This window comes from Rhagoletis pomonella, unplaced genomic scaffold (genome assembly GCF_013731165.1).
Source record: "Rhagoletis pomonella isolate Grant_MI unplaced genomic scaffold, Rhpom_1.0 Rhpom_scaffold_00010, whole genome shotgun sequence".
Classification (NCBI taxonomy): domain Eukaryota; kingdom Metazoa; phylum Arthropoda; class Insecta; order Diptera; family Tephritidae; genus Rhagoletis; species Rhagoletis pomonella.
In genome coordinates, this window is record NW_023458564.1 from 21311273 (window position 1) to 21311636 (window position 364).

At 29.9% G+C, this 364-nt stretch overlaps 1 protein-coding gene across 1 annotated transcript in view; it reads right to left on the reverse strand.

The window, feature by feature from the left end:
- The window catches only part of LOC118746546 (zwei Ig domain protein zig-8-like), a 21950-nt gene extending 21860 nt beyond the window's left edge, over window positions 1-90 (reverse strand). The window contains exon 1 of the mRNA XM_036480391.1: window positions 84-90. Coding sequence (XP_036336284.1) covers window positions 84-90 — 7 coding nt within the window. The remainder of the gene's footprint in view (window positions 1-83) is intronic.
- Between the last annotated feature and the right edge of the window lie 274 nt (window positions 91-364).

A 364-nucleotide genomic window follows, 5' to 3' on the forward strand; every position in this document is an offset into this window, starting at 1 on the left:
AAACTCGGCCAAAATCGCTTAGGCGGCTGCAGAGCCAAAGAAGAAGAAGAAGAATCTAGTCCAAAATCGTTTTATGACGGTACATTTCATTTTTTGCGATAACAAAAATCTCTAATACCATAAGTATTATATTGGTATGAAAAAATGCCTGCTTCTGAAATGAGTATGATAATTCTTAGTACCATGCGCTACTTATAGTTTATTGGAACTTTATGTTTTCGTCATAATTCGGAATAAGGTTTCTATGACTCATAGTTTTTTGTTCTATTCGATAATATACTCGTTAAGTTTTTAAAAAAATATCGATATACATATACAAACTAATTTTAATAAATATGCAAAAATAGCCAAAATGTATGTGATG